The sequence below is a fragment of the Capricornis sumatraensis genome, chromosome 1 (assembly GCF_032405125.1).
Source record: "Capricornis sumatraensis isolate serow.1 chromosome 1, serow.2, whole genome shotgun sequence".
NCBI classification, from domain to species: Eukaryota; Metazoa; Chordata; class Mammalia; order Artiodactyla; family Bovidae; genus Capricornis; species Capricornis sumatraensis.
Window position 1 is genome coordinate 80,269,430 of NC_091069.1, and position 16,638 is coordinate 80,286,067.

Sequence of the window (16,638 nt, forward strand, 5' to 3'; positions counted from 1 at the left end):
ACACGGGCTGTGTGTTCTGCCCGCTGCTGAGATAACACACAGACACACACTGGCTAAAGGTACATCAGATAATGGCATCCACGACCAAGCCCAGGCCCGCCACTGGGAAGTCCTGAGGAGGGGCTCCAGGGCCAGGTGAGAAGCAGGCAGGGCAGTCTGCCACTAGCTTCTTGGCGGAGGCCACTCCAGGGAGGGTCAGGCCAGAAAATCCACCAGTCTCTGCTTCTTGTTGGCCATGGGCGAACTCCCCTTTTTGACTCTTGGGGAGTCCTCAGAACTCCAAGTCAACAGAAGCTCCCAGTGCTCCCTAGAGGAGGTTCCTGCAAAGCCTCGACACAGCCTGGGCATTTTCCATGCCTCGTACAGTGTCAGGTAAGGAGGTGCCTCTTTCATCTCCCAGGAGCTTTGAGCTGTGGTCAGGGGCAGCTGTGGCCTGAGGGGAGTGGGCCTCGGCCCTCTGCTGGCTTTCCTCACGAATGGGGGGCATGCACGGAGGCTCGGGCTTCCTCTTCAGTGGGTGGAGGTGGAGAGAGTAGAGGGGAAGGGCTGCCGCAGGGAACGTAGGCGCCGCTGTGAACGGCCCCCCCTCCTCCAGCCCCACAGCGGGACTGGAAGCTGTGCTCGGCCTCCTGCCCCTGCATTTTGCCCCTTGCCCCTTCCCCTCGTGTCTCCCTGGCCCTATTCAGATGGTCAGGGCTTGGAAATGGGGCTACTGGGAATACGAGTTGTAAGGGAACTGGGTGAAGGAACGCAGGGTCAATTGAAGGAATACACAGTGTCCTGTTTGCCGTCTGTCATCCAGTCAAAGAGAGCTGGCATTCAGAGCAGCTGCCAGAAAAGTCTTTACAGAGGTGATCTGTCACTACCTGCCAGGCTCTACAGAGGACACCGAGGCTAAGCCACACTTAGGAGCCTGTCCAGAGAGAACTTGGGCTGGGCAGAGCTGGGACTGGTGCTGGGGGACAAGGGTCTGGAATCTTCTATGCTGCCTTTCCCCTATGTGGTTTCCTTCAAAGCCACCATGTGGGGCCCTGGTGGGACATCGCATCTCGCCGACAGAAGTGGACCAGGCAGATCCTCAAAGATGTCTCCTTGTACGTCGAGAGCGGGCAGGTCATGTGCATCTTAGGGAGCTCAGGTAAGCTGCAGAGGGAGTGCCCTGCATTTTTCTCAGAAGAGGCTTTGGCTTGTTTTGAACACCACACTAAGGAGACGGGTTTAAGTTGTAGCAGGATGGCCAGAAGTCTGACATTAGAATGAAATCTGATGGCCTGTCTGACTATGAATAGAACCTGGTTGTTGTTGTTGAGTTGCTAAGTCATGTCCAGCTCTTTGCGATCCCACGGACTGCAGCACTCCAGGTTGCCCTTTCCTTCGTTATCTCCTGGAGTTTGCTCACACTCATGTTCATTGAGTCAGTGATGCCACCCAACCGTCTCATCCACTAACACCCCCTTTCCCTCCTGTCCTCAATCTTTCCTAGCATCAAGGTCTTTTCCAATGAGTAGGGTCTTTTTCAATGAGTAGGCTCTTTGCATCAGGTGACCAAAGGATTGGAGCTCCAGCTTCAGTCCTTCCAGTGGATATTCAGGGTTGATTTCCTTTAGGATGGACTGGTTGGATCTCCTTGCTGTCCAAGGGACCCTTAAGAGTCTTCTCCAACACCATGGTTCAAAAGCATCAGTTCTTCAACCTTCAGTCTTCTTTATGGTCCAACTCTCACATCCATACACAACTACTGGAAAAACCATAGCTTTGACCTGTGCCAGCAAAGTGATGTCTCTGCTTTTTAATATGCTGTCTAGGTTTGTCATAAGTTTTCTTCCAAGGAGCAAGTGTCTGTTAATTGCATGGCTGTAGTCACCATCTGCAGTGATTTTGGAGCCCAAGAAAATAAAGTCTTTCAGTGTTTCCATTTTTCCCCATCTATTTGCCATGAAGTGATGGGACCAGGTACCATGATCTCAGTTTTTGAATGTTGAGTTTTAAGCCAGATTTCTCACTCTTCTTTTTCACCCTCCTCAAGAGGCTCTTTAGTTTCTCTTCACTTTCTGCCATTAGAGTGGTCTCATTTGCATATCTGAAGTTGTTGACATTTCTCCCAGAAATCTTTATTCCAGCTTGTGAGTTATCCAGCCTTGCATTTTGCATGATATACTCTCATGTAAGTTAAATAAGCAGGGTGACAATATACTCCTTTCTCAATTTTTAATTTCTCAGTTCTTCCATGTAAGATTCTAACTGTTGCTTCTTGACCTGCATACAGTTTCTCAGGAGGCAGGAAAGGTGGTCTTGTATTCCTGTCTCTTTCAGAATTTTCCATAGTTTGTTGTGATCCACATAGTCAAAGGCTTTAGTATAGTCAATGAAGCAGAAGTAGATGTTTTTTGGAATTCCCTTGCTTTTTGTATGACCCAACAAATGTTGGCAATTGTATCTCTAGTTCCTCTGACTTTTCTAAACCCAGCTTGTACATCTGGAAGTTCTCAGTTCACATACTGCTAAAGCCTAGCTTGTAGGCTCTCGAGCATTACCTTGCTAGAATGTGAACTGAGTGCAATTGTACAGTAGTTTGAACATTCTTTGGCATTGCCTTTCTTTGGGATTAGAATGAAAACTGACCTTTTCTAGTCCTATGGCTAGTTCTGAGTTTTCCAAATTTGTTGTGCAGCATCATCTTTTAGAATTTGAAATAACTCAGCTGGAATTCCATCACCTCCACTAGCTTTGTTTGTAGTATTGCTTCCTAAGGCCCATTTGACTTCACATTTAAGGATGTTTGGCTCTAGGTAAGTGACCACGCCATAGTGGTTATCTGTGTCATAAAGACCTTTTTATAGTTCTTCTGTGTATTCTTGCCATCCCTTCTTAATCTCTTCTGCTTCTGTTAGGTCCTTGCCATTTCTGTCCTTTATTGTGCCCGTCTTTGCATGAAATATTCCCTTGGTATCTCCAGTTTTCTTGAAGAGATCTCTAGGCTTTCCTAGTCTATTGTTTTCCTCTATTTCTTTGCATTGTTCACTTAAGAAGGCTTTTTATCTCTCCATGCTATTCTCTGGAACTCTGCATTCAGTTGGGTATATCTTTCCCTTTCTCCTTTGCCTTTCCCTTCTCTTCCTTTTCAGCTATTTGTAAGGCCTCCTCAGACAACCGCTTTGCCTTCTTGCATTTCTTTTTCTTGGGGGTGGTTTTGGTCACCACCTCCTGTACAGTGTTATGAATCTCCATCTGTAGTTCTTCAGGCACTCTGTCTACCAGATCTAATCCCTTGAATCTATTTGTCACCTCCACTGTATGATCATAAGGGATTTGATTTTAGTCGTATCTTAATGGTCTAGTGTTTCTCCCTACTTTCTTTAATTTAAGCTTGATTTAAGCCTGAATTTTGCAATTAGGGACTCATGATCTCAGCCACAATTAGCTCCTGGTCTTGTTTTTTTCTGACTGTAAGGAGCTTCTCCATCTTTGGCTACAAAGAATATAATCAACCAATCTGATTTCAGTATTGACCATCTGGTGCTGTCCACGTGTAGAGTCGCCTTTTGTGTTGTTGGAAGAGGGTGTTTGGTATGATCATTTCATTCTGTTTGCAAAACTCTGTTAGCCGTTGCCCTGCTTCATTTTGTACTCCAAGGCCAAACTTGCCTCTTACTCCAGGTATTTCCTGACTTTCTATTTTTGCATTCCAATCCTCTATGATGAAAAGGACATCTTTTTTTGGTGTTAGTTCTAGAAAGTCTTATAGGTCTTCAGAGAACCATCTAAAGGTTTAAAGAATCTTTAGAAAGATCCTTGAAAAAAATTAATTCCTGTTTCAGAGAAAAGCACCTAACATAATGCTTGGCATATAGAGTGCTCAGTAAACACAGTTTTCCTTTCTGGAGATGGGAATAGGAATTGAATAAGCACAAAGATGCTGTTTACCCCCCATGTGCACTGGTCTTTTAAAAATTATGATGTACTTTAAACACACAGATTGGGGAGATCTCCTGGAGAGGGGGAAAGGCTACCCACTCCAGTATTCTGGCCTAGAGAATTCTATACACTATTCCATGGAGTTGCAAGGAGTCGGACATGACTGAGCGACTTTCACTCACTTCACTTAAACACACAGACAAGATAGTTAATAATACTTCTGTCTTAACAACTAGCTTTATCAAATCTTAGCTTTATACCATATTTACTTTGAATCCTTTTTTTTTTTTTTTGGAAAAAAAAACCACCCTAAACATTACAGATTCTCCTGAGGCTATTTACATGCCCTTTCTCTACCTTCTTCTTCCCCTCCTCTTTCCCCGCATCAGCCAGTCACTGTGGGGGAGGGTGCAGCCCTTTGGGGCTGGGGCAACGCTGTGAGGGTCACAGCTGAGGATGCACGGCTGTGGGGGAAAGGGTGTGTTGGCCCTGAAGAGGGCATCCATGTGGCACGTCACAGGTTCCACTACACTAGGTTTTCCTGCACATTTTAAGGTTGAAAGATTCTGACAAATTTGCTTCCCAGGAGCCTGTTTTGATTGGGTTCTTGCTTGCAAATTGTTGACACTTTCAGCTACTCTCCACTTGCACTGCTCTTTTCGATAGAGGTGGGCAGTGTCATTCTGTGATAGAAGTTAAGCATGGTCAGCCTCTTTTGACTCAGGGAGTTACATTCACAGCCACTCTCCTGCTACAGTCAGGGGCTGGGGAGAACAGCTGGATGGTAGCAGTAGTGCTGTTAAGATGAGGTGAAAGGAATTCATTGATGAGAAGGGTTACACTTTCCTGAGATTTCTGTTCATTTTGTTTTCTCTTGGCCCATGCCACATAGCTCATGGGATCTTAGTTCCCCAATGAGGGATTGAACCCTTGCCCTCAGCACTGAAAAATGCAGACTCCTAACTACTGAACCACTAAGAAAGTCCCTCCTTTCATTTTCTTTTTTCAGTTTTTAACCATTTCTAATTGTGTGCATGTACCATAACACCCAGGGTCATCCTAATTTTCCTTTTGATAATCATACTTCTTTAAAGAGAAGAGCTGAGTTATCCCTATAATATTGTGTCACTTGCTGCCTTTTCTGTGTAGGATAAAAGGGGTGGCATGTAGCCCAACAAGGAACTGAACCCACTTCTTGGAAGTGTGTCCCACAGGCCAGTATCACACTTCATACACATCTCAGCAGAACAGGGTGGGACCCTCTGTTCTAGGGGCTCATGGGCTGGTTTCTGATGATTGCTTACCGTGGTTTTATGACTGTCCATCCTTTTGTACTAAACATGAATTCTTGGTAGACTTCAAGTTCCATGAGGGTGGGAGCTTGGTCTTTTTTTTCCCCTGATGGATCCTCAATATCTAGGACAGGGCTTGCCACATAGTATGTGCTTAATAAGTATATGCTGAATAAATGATTAAGCAAATGAATTAATTCTATGAATTACTTTTAGTATTTCATAACATGATTTCATTGGTGTCTTATCTAAAGTGGTATTTTTATCAAATCTTTACTAGTGAGGCAGAAGATGACTTAGGTGTTCACAGTCTCACTAGAGAATGGTCTAATGTAAGCCTGCCCATAGTCAGCCACTCTCTGGGGGAAGGTAATTTTATTCAACTCATTATTATCTATCATGTAATTCTTAGACTCTAGGCTGCATGCTCCTTTGCAGGAGACTAGTTACAGATGACTTTTGTCCTAGAAGAGATAATCCCAAAGGTCATGGTTTTATTGCCCTGGAGGGCATTAACCTTTTTTTTCCCCTTTTCCTTTTTGTGGTAAAATATGCATAATATAAACTTTGCCATTTTATCCATTTTATTTGTCAATTTTTTATTGAGGTACAGTTGACAATGTTGTGTTAGTTTCAAGAGTGAAGCAAGGAGATTCAATTATATATATGTTCTTTTTCAGATTCTTTTTCATTGTAGGCTATTATAAGATACTGAGTATAGTTTCTTGTGCCATACAGTACATTCTTGTTATTTATATATTTTATATAAGTAGTTCAGTTCAGTTCAATCGCTCAGTCGTGTCCGACTGTTTGCAACCCCATGAATCGCAGCACTCCAGGCCTCCCTATCCATCACCAACTTCCGGAGTTCACTCAGACTCACGTCCATCGAGTCAGTGATGCCATCCAGCCATCTCATCCTCTGTCGTCCCCTTCTCCTCCTGCCCCCAATCCCTCCCAGCATCAGAGTCTTTTCCAATGAGTCAACTCTTCGCATGAGGTATAGAGTGTGTGTTTAATCCCAGATCCTAAATGTATCCCTCCCTTGCCCCCATTTCCCCTTTGGTAACCATAAGTTTAATTTTCTATGTCTGTGAGTCTGTTATCTATTTTGTAAATAAGTTCATTTTTGTCATTTTTCTAGATTCCACATATTAGTGGTATCACATGATATTTGTCTTTCTCTGTCTGACTGAATTCTGTATTTAATTCTGGTTTAATTAGTATGATAATCTCTCAGTTCCTATTGCTGCAGATGGCATTATTTCATTCATTTTTTATGGCTGAGTAATATTCCTGTGTGTGTGTGTATACATGGATATGTGTAAACATATATAAATATCTATACATACCTCATTTTATCCATTCATCTGTCTGTGGACACATAGGTTGCTTCCATGTCTTTGTTATTATAAATAGTGCCACTATGAACATTGGGATGTGTAAATCTTATTGAACTAGAGTTTTCATCTTTTCTGGACATATGCCCAAGAGTGGGACTGCTGGATTATGTGATAGCTGTTATTAGTTTTGTTGTTGTTGTTGTTGTTGTTAGTTTTTAAATGAGCTTCCATAACTGTTTTCTACTGTAGCTGTAGCATTTGCATTTCCACCAACATTGTAGGACGGTCCCCTTTTTGCCACACCCCCTTGATTGTCATTTATTACACAGACTTTCTCATGATGGCCATTCTGACTGGTGTGAGGTGATACCTCATTGTAGCTTTGAGTTGCATTTCTTTAAAAATTAGTTATGTTGAGCATCTTTCCATGTGCCTGTTGGCCATCTGTATGTTTTCTTTGGAGAAATGTTTATTTAGGTCTTGCACCCATTTTAAAATTTTTTTTTTTAATTGAGCTGTATGAGCTGTTTGTATATCTTGGAAATTAAGCCCTGGTTGGTCACATGTTTGCAAATATTTTCTCCTAGTCAATAGATTGTCTTTTCATTTTGTTTATGGTTTCCTTTGCCATGAAAAAGCTTATAAGTTTGATTAGGTTTATTTGTTTATTTTTGCTTTTCTTTTGCCTTGGGAAACTGACCTAAGAAAACATTGTTGTAATCTATGTTAGGAAATGTTTTGCCTATATTGTCTTCTAGGAATTTTATGGTGTCCTGTCTCATATATAAGTTGTTAAGCCATTTTGAGTATTTTTTTGTGTACCATGTTAACCATTTTTAAGTATACAGTTCAGTGGCATTAAATGCATTCACATAGTTGTACAAACATCGCTGACATCCATCCCCACAACTTTTCATCTTGTAAAGTGGAAACTATATTCCCATTAAAGAATAACTCCCTTTCTGCCCTTCTCTCAGTCCTGGCAACCATCACTACACTTTCTGTCCTTATGAAAGTGTACTTATGTCCCATACTACTCTAAGTACCTCGAATATGTGGAATCATGCAATGTTTATCTTTTTGTGACTAGCTTATTTCAGTTACCATAGTGTGTGCAGTGTCTATCCATGTTGCAGCATATTGCAGAGTCTCCTTAATTTTTAAGGTTGAATAACATTCCATTGTATGTGCAGACCATAGTTTGCTTATCCATTCATCCATTAATGGACACTTTCCTTCCTCATTTTAGTTATCATGATTAATGCTGCTGTGAAAAAGGGTGTACAAATATTTCTTCAAGACCCTGTTTTTCTGTTCTTTAGGGTATATACCCAGAAGTGGAATTGCTAGATCATATTCTATTTTCAGTTTTTACAGAAAGCACCATACTGTTTCCCACAGTGGCTGTACCGTCTTATATTCCCAGCCACAGTGCACAAGGGTTCCAATTTTTCCACATCTTAGCCAACACTTGTCATTTTCTGTTTTGTTTGTTTGTTTTGATAGTAGCTATTAGGTGCGAGGGGATATCTCACAGTTTTGATCTCTGTTTCCCTAAGTCCTTTACCCAGTCTTGAATCAGGTGGTTGGTTGGTTTGTTTGTTGTTGTTGAATTTTAGAAGTTCTCTCTGTAATGTTAACCCCTTATCAGATATAAGATCTGCAAATGTTTTTCTGTCATTCTGTGGACTACCTTTGTACACGGTGAATAATGTCTTTGTTGAAAAACGCAGGTTTAAAATTTTCATGAAGTCCAGTTTGTCTATTTCTTCTTCTGTTCCCTGTACGTTTGGTGTCACATCCTGAGGGATTAACCATGTAACTTTGCAATTTACTCCAATCTTCTTTTCTTCCCTGATTATGCATGTTACTTTCTCATCCCCTTTTCTGCTTGAGCTTTGTTATCCTCCTGGTACCCCCAGAAATGAGTTAATAACTATTTAACACATGTTTAAACAAAAGACAGTATTAGTTACCTATTTTCATGTTTAAAAAATACCCAAACTAAGTGACTTAAAATAATAAAAATCAGGTGTTATCTCTCAGTGTTTCTACAAGTCAGAAATTTGGTATGCCTTGGTTGGATACTTCTGTCTGCGCTCTCTCATGAGGTGTAGCCGGATGTCAGCTGGGGCCGCAGTCATCTGAAGGCTTGAATGGAGCTGGAGAAGCTCCACCTAAAGCGGTTCCCTCACGTGCTGAGAAGCAAGTAGCTGCTCACCATTGCTCACTGAGGATGTGTGACATGAGAGGAACCCTGAGGGTCACCCATAGGAGGCTGAGAAGGAGCAGCCAGACGGACAAGATCAAACCAAGAGGATGAGGTGGCACTCGCGCCGAGAGAGATTCACAGAAAAGGGCAAGCAACAGCATCACATGCAGCTGAGAGGTCAAACAACACACGGAGAAACGAGCCCCAAGGAGGAGGCTAGCTCTGAGGTAGTGGTGGACCTGGAATCCAGGCTGTAGGCTGTTGGAGGGTCTATTAGGGTTGAGACGGGATGCTAGAAATGTAAGGCTAAGGGAGCTCCTAGTTAGAAGAACCACAGACAAAGCTTAATGCTGTGGCTGAGAAACTTCAGGGCACATTCTGAAAGACAGCCCCAGTGAGTCTCGTTTTGTTTCTTTTCAATTACTCTGCCCGCTTCCCCACGCTGAGCACCCTGGGGCTGATTCTGAGCTTTGTCAGTCGTGGGTCAGATAAGAAAACCACTGCTCCAGGAGCTTGGCTTTTCATCTTTGCACCCCTCAGAGCAACCAGCAGTTTCTTTAAAATATTTGAACAAAAGATCCTTTCTTTTGTTTCGCACAGGTCGTCACATCCTCAGTAGAATTCTCTTGCCGTTTTCTCAGAGAGCCCAGAGCCTCCTGATAATTTCCTCTCTTACTCATTCTAACTTCTTAACAGCCTTACTCGGGAAAGGCCTGGTGACTCCTCTTCCTGTCCCTATTAACTGGGCCCATGTAAGCTTGTGTCCAACAAGAATGGGAAGGGCCAGCTGGCATCTTACCCTAAGAGATCAGTCTAACCCTAGACAAAGCAAACCAGGAGAAACCTCACCTTCCAATCACTCCAGTACAGGGAAGTTAGTTCATCCCATCTCGTGGGAAAGTTCTTAGCAACAACCTGCTGGGTTATGCTCAAGGCTCTCAGTGTAGGCTGAGGCCAACTTGGTTTTTACTGAAGGACTCACTAAGCTAGTGCTTCTCACACTTGAATATGCATGACAACTACCCAGGCATCTTGTTAGAATGCAGAATCTGAGCTAGGAGTTGGAGCCTGAGATTTTGCATTCCTGACAAGCTCTCAGATGGTGCTGATGCTGCTGGCACTCAACCACACTAGCGAGGCTCTGGGCCGAGTCCTTTACATCCAGGAACCAGCAGAGTACCCCAGGGAGTCACAAACAGAAACAAATTCAAATGCCCTAGAATTCAAATGCTTCTAAGAGCCATGGTTTTCATTTGAGTCTGATCCTGTGTTTTCTTTTTCAGCCTCAAGCAGCTTTAAAGAGAATCAACAGGCAGACAGAGCTCCTCCAGCTCAGACCTGGAGGAGAGAGACAGCTCATCCCCTCTCATTGAAAGGGGACAAGCTGGAAGGACTCATTCCAGCCATGAGTCTGGCCCACGAAGCCAAAGGGAGAGCAAGTCAGGGCTGGACAGAGGGTTCACCGAGGGTCTTGGGAAGGTCCTGTGAGGCCTCATGCACGGCCTCCTCCAGGCCCTCTCTTGTCGCCTCCCAGGCTCAGGGAAAACCACGCTGCTGGACGCCATGTCCGGGAGGCTGCGGCGCACAGGGACCCTGGTTGGGGAGGTGTTCGTGAACGGCCAGGAGCTGCACCGGGAGCAGTTCCAGGACTGCTTCTCCTACGTCCTGCAGGTGCCCGCGTCCTGGCCCGCCCGCAGGAGTTGGGAGGTGGCGGGGGGCGCCTTGGAAGATGCTGACAGGTTCCTCCCCGCAGAGCGACACTCTGCTGAGCAACCTCACTGTCCGCGAGACGCTGAACTACACGGCGCTGCTGGCCATCCGCCGTGGTTCCCAGGGCTTCTTCCAGAACAAGGTGGGTACCGCCCTGGGGCCCCCCAGGGCATCACCTCGCTGTGGCCTCATACCCCCTCGTCCCTCCATTTGCCCATTCCTCCCCATCAGTCGTCACCGTCTGAGTCCAGAGCTGCTCTGTACACTGTGGCTTCGGGGCACTTAATGTGGCTTCACATGTGGCACTTGAAAGGTGGCTTTAGTCATGTGGCTTTGGGGCACTTGAAACATGACTAGACCTAATTGAGATGTACTGTGAGTGTAAAATACACACCAGATTTTAGAAAATTAGTCTGGAATCACAGAGCATAAAATATCTCATTAGTAATTTTTAAAATATTGATTATTGGTTGCAATGGTATTATTTTGGTTGTATAGGATTAAAGAAATTATACCACTAAAATTCATTTCTCTTGTTTCTTTTCACTCTCTAAAATATGGCCAGCAAAATGTTTAAATGCTAAATGTGGCTTGCATTATATTTTTATTGGATGGTGCTGTCCTGGGAGCTCTCTATTTGAACGGATATGCTTGTTTTCCTCATTCACTGCCCTGCAGTCCTGTTGAGATTTTTCTCAGCTTTCTTTGAGACATCTTCAATGTGCCTCATCCAGACTGAATTGTCAGCTCTTCCTAGGTTTCAGTGTTTCCTTAAGTGGACCCAGTTTGGAAGCAGTTGCAGGTAAACTCGCAGGGACCTCACCTAACAATATTGTCTCATTTCTGTCTGGACTGGAAACATACAGGGAACCAAGAACAGGTCAATGCACCACCGGCAGAGCAGGCACAGTTCCCTGGGAAAGAGGTTCCTGCCCACGATATCTGCCTCAGAGACTTCACCACCCTAAGGCTCAACGAGGTTCCCCCTGGGCACACACATTAAGTTGCCAAAGCTGATCTTTCTTCAATGCCATTGAGGCTCTGAGGGAATCCTCCATCTCAGCTAAAGGGGCAGCAGTCACACCATTTTTATCAGGCCCCTTTGAACCTGTCATCAGGAAGTTACTCCTCTTGACCCAAGTGCTGGACTCTCAGACAGGGCTTAGTGAGTGGAGCTAGGTCTGAATGGTGTCTGGAGTACCAGCAGGCTTGCTGTTATAATGCTGGGTCAGGAAAGGGCATTCTTCTGTTTCAGAGTCCTAGACATGCTGTCCCGGATGTCCTGGTGCATAGCTTTCACACCAGAGGAACCTTCAAGAAGAGCCATCAGCCCCACAGAGTGAGGGCTAGCCCTGTTCCTCCCTGGAACATTAGAGTGCTCAGAAGGCATTGTAAGGTTCCTGTTACTCTCCCAGCGTATACTTGGTACTCTCACCCTCGGCTGACATCCATCAGACCTTGATCACACACAGTATCTGATTTCATTCTGGCATCAGCTCTATGAAGGAGGCATTACCTCTGTCTTTAAGCTCAAGAAACTGATCCCCAAGGAGACTGAGATCAGGCATCTCAGACTGGCAGAATTGGGACACGAACCAGGTTCTCTGGCTCCATCCTGCCTCCCTTGGCCCCATTGTGGTCAGAAAAGTTGGAAGTTAGAGTTCGCTCCACGGGGAGCCACAGGCATGTTCCCGTGACTTAGCCCCCCCTGACAGTGGCAGACGAGCCCTCTGTAGGCTTGTCTCCCTGCTTTAGTATTTTTTTTCTCTAAAACGGATAGGAGAAGATCTCATTGGTATTTGAGCTGGAGAAAGGAAGTCATAAGCAGGTTCTTTTGAGATGGTGATCCATTTACATCACATACCCCAGGGAGAGAATCTGAAAAAGCCACTGAGCTTTCCCTCCTGAAAATGCATATACTTGCGCAGATACTCAGAAAATTCAAGGGTATCCGAAATTGGTCGATGGCAAATTCACTTCCTGTGAATGGTCCCTCTTCCTGGCACTTGCAGCCCCTAAATGTCCTTCAAACTTTCCTATCGTATTATTCTCCCTGCCTGAGCCTACTTTCTAAGCAGATACAGTCTATAGGATGTAAAATCTTGACAAAGTAGTTTAGGGAGAAGGAATTATCTATGATAAACAGAGCAGTCAGTCAGTTCAGTCACTCAGTTGTGTCTGACTCTTTGTGACCCCATGGACTGCAACATGCCAGGCTTCCCTGTCCAACACCAACTCCAAGAGCTTGCTCAAACTCATGTCCATCGAGTTGGTGATGCCACTCAACCATCTCATCATCTGTCATCCCCTTCTCCTCCTGCCTTCAATCTTTCCCAGCATGAGGGTCTTTTCCGATAAGTCAGTTCTTCGCATCAGGTGGCCAAAGTATTGGAGTTTCAGCTTCAGCATCAGTCCTTCCAATGAATATTCAGGACTGATTTCCGTTAGTATTGACTGGTTTGATCTTGCAGTCCAAGGGATTCTCAAGAGTCTTCTCCAACACCATTGTTCAAAAGATCAATTCTTCGGTGCTCAGCTTTCTTAATAGTCCAACTCTCACATCCATACATGACCACTGGAAAAACCATAGCGTTGACTAGACAGAGCAGAAAGTGTGACAAATCTGCTTCTGTCCTCCGCAAATCCAAACTTAAAGCCGTGATTAGTGTGGGCAGATTGTGCCTGTTCTTATACTTCTTGGACCACTTGAGAACCCACATGGTTTGCTCTCAGTCCCAGCTCTCCCATTTGTTAATTCTGTGACCTTTGGCAATCTATGGACTTTTCTTCCCTGTAATAGATAGAGTAATGATTCATCTTTCCTGGAGCTGATATGAAGAATGAATCAGTTTATGTGAAATCACGTAGCATGGAGAGGATTGATGATCCCAGTGATCCTCGTGGGTCCCTTCCAAGACTCTGAGAATTATTCTGTTCTCAGTGCAGTTTGCAAAACATAGGAGAGGCTTCTAGCCAGAGACATGTGAAACAGATTTAGTAAATGTCTCCTCTCTCCATCCCTTCTGAGCCAGAAGGGGCAAGCTTTACTCCTTTCTTGCTGTTGCAGAGCAGATGAAAGTGATGCTCAGAAATTTGCCCTGGCAGGTGCACGTGTAAACCCTGCCATGTCAAGTGAAACTCAATTCCAGGATCCTTCCACTCTGATGGCAAGAGAACACCCTTCTTTTTTCCAGTACAGATCATACTGGCTTGCTTACGCGTTTTTGACCACCTCATTATTCCTTTGTGTCTGTTTCAGATGTGTCTTTTCTTTTGGTGAAAGCTTCCTGTGTTGCTCTGACTCCCTGTTTCCTCTGGAGCTTTGTTCCATAAGTTATTGCCTCCCTTACTCCAGCTTAGTTCATTGTTGTTATTTTTTAATGTGGTATTTTGTTTCTTTTTTCATTGTAAAAGAAACACAATCTCATTACAGATGTATGGGAACAAAACTCATTGCCTTATATATAAGTATTCTCAGTCTCTATCTGCTTTCCCCAGGGTCTAATGCAGAAAAGGGTACTCAATCGAGGGGGAGCCAGAAATAGAGATTTTTGAAGGGTCTCTGGAGAGGGGATAAGCTGAGGAAGAAAAGAGGGAGAGGGAGGGAAAAGGTCAACCTTCTTGATTTGAGAGTCAGTGAAGAATTTTTTTACTGGTTATTTTTTTAGGGAGTTGAGTAAGGAGAGGGTTTCAGGGAGCTGTAGGGTATAAGATAAGCAGGGTGACAAGAATTGGGAAAAAGGAATTTTTTAAAGTGTGGCTGGAGATTATAAACTAGGTCCCTTTTAAAGTCCTTGTGGTTGGAGATTATAAACTAGGTCCCTTTTAAAGTCCTTAAAGAGATTCAAATAAAGATTGGCTTTGTTTTTAATTATTTTTGATAGCTGGATTATATTTGATCCAAAGCCACAGTGAGAGTGGATCACATGGGACTCCAGGACTTATTTGGGTTACAGAGGAAAAGTGAGGTTTAGTTCAAACGAAATTGAATCTTTTCTTAAACATATGAAACATTTATTATAATAAAGTTTCAAAAACCAAAGATTAAAAAATTAAGCTATATCATAACTACGCCTTTGGGGGTTTTCTTATGGGCTGGACTAACTGTAGCATCTGAAAACAGGAGTTCAACAAAATCTCCATTGTTTCCTACTGAATTTCCCTGAAACTAATAGAAGCAGTTTTTGTTGCTCCAAGGTCTTTCGGGGAAAACAAATTCACATTATTTATTTTAATCCAATTTTTTGTTGTTTAGTTGATAAGTTGTGTCTGACTCTTTGAGACCCCGTGGACTGTAGCTTACCAGGCTTCTCTGTCCATGGGATTTCCCAGGCAAGAATACTGGAGTGGCTTGCCGTTTCCTTCTCCAGGGGATCTTCCCAACTCAAGGAGTGAGCCCACGTCTCCTGCTTGACAGGCAAATTCTTTACTAATGAGCCACTGGGAAACCCATTGTGATTTAAACCAAATTGGATTCTTCTGTACTAAGGGTGCTTTTCCTAGGATGTGGTGAGTCTAAAAGTGGCCCAAGTACTCAAGAGAAGTGTGTTGCCTCTCCCCTGCCATCCTCAGCCTATGAATTGGAACAGCAACCCAGCAGTGATCAGCCTTCCTGGATGTTGTGTCTTACAGGTAGAGGCAGTCATGACGGAGCTGAGTTTGAGCCACGTGGCAGATCAACTGATTGGCAACTACAGCTTTGGGGGAATTTCCCATGGCGAGAGGCGCCGGGTCTCCATTGCAGCCCAGCTCCTCCAGGATCCCAGTAAGTGGGACCCAGAACTGCTACTGGCTGCTGCCTGGCCTCTTCCACATGTCTACAGACATTTTCAGCCCTTTCTTCACAAGTCTCCATTTGGAAAGTGGGTTGTGTTGAACTGAAGCCACTGAGGTTTTCAAACTGGGGAGCCAGTTTCTTTGGAAATACTATATAGTTCCTAAGGTGATTCCATCATCTAAGTATAAAACAGCTCATAGACTTGCTTGGAAGCACTGCTTCTGTGTTGATGCTCAGTTAAGGTCTTCCGTGAATATGGACGCTGCCCTATCCATCCTCACTTCTTACTAGGGTAGTGCCATTGTGTCTGCTCTGGAGAGGCAATGAGTTTGGGTATGACTAGAAGTATTTATGAAATGGTAGGAATTAAAGTAGAACTTTGAGTGATATATGAGAAAGTATGTGTACTGGAGGAAGGGCCACCAAGATGAGGTGGCCATCTTTCCTTCCTGCCTTGGTCATTTCCCCCAATACCTGCGGAAACTTTGTCACTTCTGTACCCATGGAAGAAGATATAATAGATCTGCATACTTTCTTTACACTGGGGTAGATCAAGACTGCCTGCTCTTCAGAGCAAATAAGAGGGACATTCTTAAGAGCCCCCATACTTCTTGGGTAGATATAAGCTACAATTAAACCCTCTAAAGAACTCAAATCCCTGCCCCATCTTGGACTTTGTTTCATGGGTCAGAGTTTCTTGGCAGTGCAAAAACCCAGTTGGTATTGGGAAGTGCTAGACACGAAGTGAGATTGTGTCTTTTTTAAAATTTATTTTATTCAAGTATAGTTGCTTTACAATGTTAATTTATGCTATACCTGAAAATGGTTCAGTATTACATATATACATTCTTCTTTGTATTCTTTTCCATTATGATTTATCACAGGATATTGAACATAGTTCCCTGTATTATACAGGTAGACCTTGTTGTTTATCCATGTATATATAATACTTTGCATCTGCTCATCCCAAACTCCCAATCCATCGCTTCTTACATCCCCTCCCCCTTGGCAACCACCGGTCTATATCTGTGGGTCTGTTTTGTAGATTAGTGCATTTGTGTCATATTTTAAATTCCATGTATAAGTGATACCACATAGTATCTGTCTTCCTCTGACTTACTTCACTTACTATAATTTTGAGATTGTGTCCTTTTAACCAGCCTCTTCTCAGCCTTTCAGAGAAGGCAATAGCACCCCACTCCAGTACTCTTGCCTGGAAAATCCCATGGATGGAGGAGCCTGGTAGGCTGCAGTCTATGGGGTCGTTAAAAGTCAGACAGGACTGAGCGACTTCACTTTCACTTTTCGCTTTCATGCATTGGAGAAGGAAATGGCAACCCACTCCAGTGTTCTTGCCTGGAGAATCCCAGGGAGGGGGGAGCCTGGTGG

General features: G+C 43.9%; 1 protein-coding gene across 1 annotated transcript in view; it reads left to right on the forward strand.

Annotated features, from left to right (window-relative positions):
- The first annotated feature begins 60 nt into the window (after positions 1 to 60).
- The window catches only part of ABCG5 (ATP binding cassette subfamily G member 5), a 32,547-nt gene continuing 15,969 nt past the window's right edge, over positions 61 to 16,638 (forward strand). The window contains exons 1-5 of the mRNA XM_068975455.1: positions 61 to 372; positions 1,017 to 1,138; positions 10,297 to 10,433; positions 10,516 to 10,614; positions 15,105 to 15,237. Coding sequence (XP_068831556.1) covers positions 236 to 372; positions 1,017 to 1,138; positions 10,297 to 10,433; positions 10,516 to 10,614; positions 15,105 to 15,237 — 628 coding nt within the window. The 5' untranslated portion in view covers positions 61 to 235. The remainder of the gene's footprint in view (positions 373 to 1,016; positions 1,139 to 10,296; positions 10,434 to 10,515; positions 10,615 to 15,104; positions 15,238 to 16,638) is intronic.